Below are 4,067 nucleotides of genomic sequence, written 5' to 3' on the forward strand. Positions count from 1 at the left end.
TGCCTCATGGCAGGGGGCGCTCATGAACCCAGACATTGTGACTCCACAACTGCAGAGTAAGAGACAGTAACAGCGATCTAGCCATACAGTAGCTACGCTGATACAGAGACGTGGTTTTGAGTTGTACTTTAACAGTTTCTCCCTTTGCTGTTAAGCTCAGCACAAAATTAATAATATCTACATGTCTAAGTTTGATTGAGATAACGGAATTATTCTGCGGCGCGGCTAAGCATCACATGTTAAAGAATAGTCTTTTTGCCCTCTAGCGTTGAACGCATGCGCGAAATTCTCTTATGTAAACAATAACATGTAGGGGTCTAGATTTGTAAATCTGATTATAATTAAGTCAGTGCCTCACCAGCTATGAACCTCACCGCACGTCACTGATATATATTATATATAATATCATATATTATTGCCTTTATAATATTGCCATGCATTGAGGTGAGACCAACTATTTCTAGCTAGAACCTCTCAACCTCACTACCTCAGGCTCCTTCCCCACCAGAGATGACATTCCACATCCCAAGAGCCAGCTTCTGCAATCAAGGATCGGATCGCCAGGGCCCCCTCCCTCGGCCACCACCCACCCCATACTGGATGGGTGGGTGGTGGCCCATCCAGTGTGGGGCTGGATGAGTTGTGCTCATCTTAGCAAAATTTTTTTATCAAAAAACTTTTTTTTTTTTTCAAAATTGGCATCTTTTCATTAAGCAAATTAATGGGATTTCAATTTGCGCCATTCCATGATTAATGGAAATACATCTATAGTTGTGAATGTACATACAGTCAGAAAAGGACTCACCAAATTCTACTTGTTGCTGCACATTGTTGGTCAGCTGACAGCTAATTTATCAGCTAGTTATTTAAAATACATTTAAAAAAAGAAATAAATACACAATATTAACACAAATACATCTTTCAAAATGCTTGTTAAGTTTAGAAATATGTCACATAGCAGTAGGTTGTGGCAAAAACACTTATAAATATAATATTTAAAATGTTATATCAACTACTATATCAAACTGCTATGACTGTCACATTTTTGTTTACATTTTTCATGCTAATACCACAAAACTGTCTCCCTTACCCAAAATTAGATGTGAGGACTAATAATACTTTTGGAAATTACTGTTTGAATTTCATACATTTATACATAATCATTTTGTGATTATGTATAAATAATCTGTTGATCTGAAAACAACTGATTTCATTAACATATCACTGGCTGGTTGGTCTCACCTGGTAGTTCAGTCGTTTCTTCTCTTCTCTCAGTGGGTGCTGAGTTAACTGGGATTCCAAACAGCATCATCTTAATTATAACCACCTTCATACCCAAAACAACTGCTGCTCTGCTATGCATTGCGTCTGCAGAGGAGTTTAGAGTCCAGCACTATTGCTAGTTACAAGAAACTCACTGTAGGCTGAAGTTTCAAAAACTCCAGATTCCTTTCCACAAACTCTGCTGCTTCTCAGTATGTGGTATTTAAAAAAGTTGCATTAAACTCCTCAGGTGTTTTGTTGATGCTGAGTTGGTGATCAGATCATTTCAAGTTGTCCTTTTAAATTATCAAAGCTTTTCAAAAATAGCCTAATATTTTGATTTTTTGTTTGAAGATATGTCCAAGTCAGTGTAAGCACCTTACACCAAAAAAAATCCAGGTCAACTCCAAGTTCTTCCAACAATTCACTGTTGCTGGGCCTTTTTAAGGCATATATTCCATAGCTGCACCTCTTAGATAAGGCTTGTCAAGGATATGTGTCTGGTCCTGGTGCACTTGTCTAATATTGCCTTTATAAACTGGAGCTTTTTGCTGAATGTGTAACTGACTGATCAGAGGAACCAGTTAAAGACCCGAAAGCTCTCTATTCCCACCCACCCTACAATGTAGATTGGTGACATTTGGAAAGTTTGTCAGAGAGCTTAGTGTGATTGGTCTTAAAGCTATTTTTTGTGAATGTGGAATGTGTGCTTAGGACAGAATTTAATGTGTTGGTGTGCATGTGTGTATTTGTGTAATTGCATTTGTGTGTGTGGCCCTCACTGTGCAAGCGGTGATAAGGTAGTTCTTAATATGTTTGCTTAGGGGCCATAGAAATAGAAAGGATCTCTGACGCATGAGGGTCTGGAGCCATTCAGAACACACACACACACACACACACACACACACACACACACGCACACACACACACACATGCACATACACACAAACACTACTCTTTAAACACCAGGAACTTATATGTTAAATAAATCCAAACACACACACTGATCATAAAATGAAGTGTGATGTGCACATCAAAGGTCACAGAGAAGATTCAAATATGTGGACAAAAAGAAGATTTTGTTTTTTATTTAACTGTTGGCAATTAATCTCTGAAGAAGTTTCAAGAATGATGGCAGAATGCCCCTTCTCTTAAATTTGTCCATTTAATGAAGGGATGATGTAGGAGGTTTGCAAGTCAACGTGTGGAAAAGCAAGAACGATAAAAAATGTGTGTGTGTGTCAGTTGCTGGGTGAAGAGAAGTTAACTCAAGAGCATCTCTTCACTGCTTCTTCGTCTGTCTGCTCATCTTTGACGCTAATGCTCTGTGAGTAATTCAAATCGCAGGAATAAGAGCGGTTACATCAATGGAAGTAGTGATGCTAAATGAATGGCTTCTATAGTCCATCTTAAAGCACTTTTGTACAAAATACTTAACCCTACATTCTGCTTGATGTGTTTATGGGTGTTTTTAGCACATGGAAGTAAAAATTTATTAGTGTGATTTCCACCAAAAATGGAGTGATCGAAGCAGACAATTCTTCAATCTAACTTGTAAATGCAGTTATGAAGTTCCTTCACTATTTCTATCCCCAACGTCCAAGCCTGGATTTTAGCAAGGGCTTACCGGGGCTGCAGCCAGAGCCCCGGCGGTTTGGGGGAATGGAAAGATGCTTTGTATTTTGTGAATGAATAAGGTCAGAATGCCGTAATTTTATCACTGGCTGAGGATTTTGGTTGTGTTGTTGAAAAACTGTGTTATTTGTTCTGGCAAATGTCCATCATGAATTCTTGATTATTATTGGTCCAAGTCTGATGCGTCTTAAACGTTGCGGCAGAGCATCAGGGAGTGATTTCTCACGATGGCGGACAACAGACTGAATGACAGCGGAGCGCAGGAACGAAAGAAAATGAAGAGCACAATGAGGAGGTGATGAAGAAAATATTAGATTTTTTAAAACCTCATATTGGACATGGAAAGGAACCATCGGCCCTCTCCGCTTCTCAAAACGTTAGCCTTTAAGTTGATTTATCCTTCATCTACTTTGGCTGTGTTTTTGCTTTTAATGATGCTAAATGTCAGTGATGCTTTGAAACGGTTTTTCGTGACTGGAAACACACAACAAAAAAGAGAAAGAAAAGAGCCAAAGTCACAGAAAACTAAGTCGACTGCTCTACGCGCGCTCTCACCGCAAACTTAGAAAAGTGCGATTAGCTTTAACCTCTTATTAACAGAGTAAAAATTCTAAAACTTATTAACCCTTTTTAAAACCTTTTGACCTGTTATATCCTCTCTTATGCCCGGATTCAGAAAATGCTGTGCGCAAAGACTGAGATCACACAGAGATAACAGGGTCACAATAATCAGCATTTATTCAAGACAGATGCAGACTATCACCAGAAAAGCACATCACAAAGCATCAGCACAAAAACATATGAATTTATCTAAGAGAGGGAAAAAGACAAAAGATGGAAACGACAAACAAAAAGCAATGACGTCATTGGAGAAATTGCAAAGAACAAAATCTGATTTGTTCCTCCTGTGTAGAATGTTTTATAGTAAAGGCATATTCTTGTCTTTAATTTATTCAAATAAGGCGTATCTTTGCTCATCCAACCAGGAGCTGTCTCTGACCCTCTTAAAAGTTAAAAACTTCCCACAATTTGTTTTCAAGATCAAACACCAGTTGTCTCCTTTATCTAAACACAGTGGAAGCAGAGATTCTCCTCCACTGGCCTGAACTCAGGATGTTTCACAGCTTTTCACAGATCAGTGTGAAGCTGGACCTTCTCCTGATTGTTTC

At 38.7% G+C, this 4,067-nt stretch overlaps 1 protein-coding gene across 2 annotated transcripts in view; it reads right to left on the reverse strand.

The window, feature by feature from the left end:
- The window catches only part of urp2 (urotensin II-related peptide), a 15,129-nt gene extending 13,380 nt beyond the window's left edge, over positions 1-1,749 (reverse strand). For both annotated transcript variants that reach the window (XM_017308277.1, XM_008430527.2), the window contains exon 1: positions 1,243-1,749. In XM_017308277.1, coding sequence (XP_017163766.1) covers positions 1,243-1,363 — 121 coding nt within the window. In that variant the 5' untranslated portion in view covers positions 1,364-1,749. The remainder of the gene's footprint in view (positions 1-1,242) is intronic.
- Positions 1,750-4,067: the final 2,318 nt, after the last annotated feature.

Source organism: Poecilia reticulata, linkage group LG2 (genome assembly GCF_000633615.1).
Source record: "Poecilia reticulata strain Guanapo linkage group LG2, Guppy_female_1.0+MT, whole genome shotgun sequence".
NCBI classification, from domain to species: domain Eukaryota; kingdom Metazoa; phylum Chordata; class Actinopteri; order Cyprinodontiformes; family Poeciliidae; genus Poecilia; species Poecilia reticulata.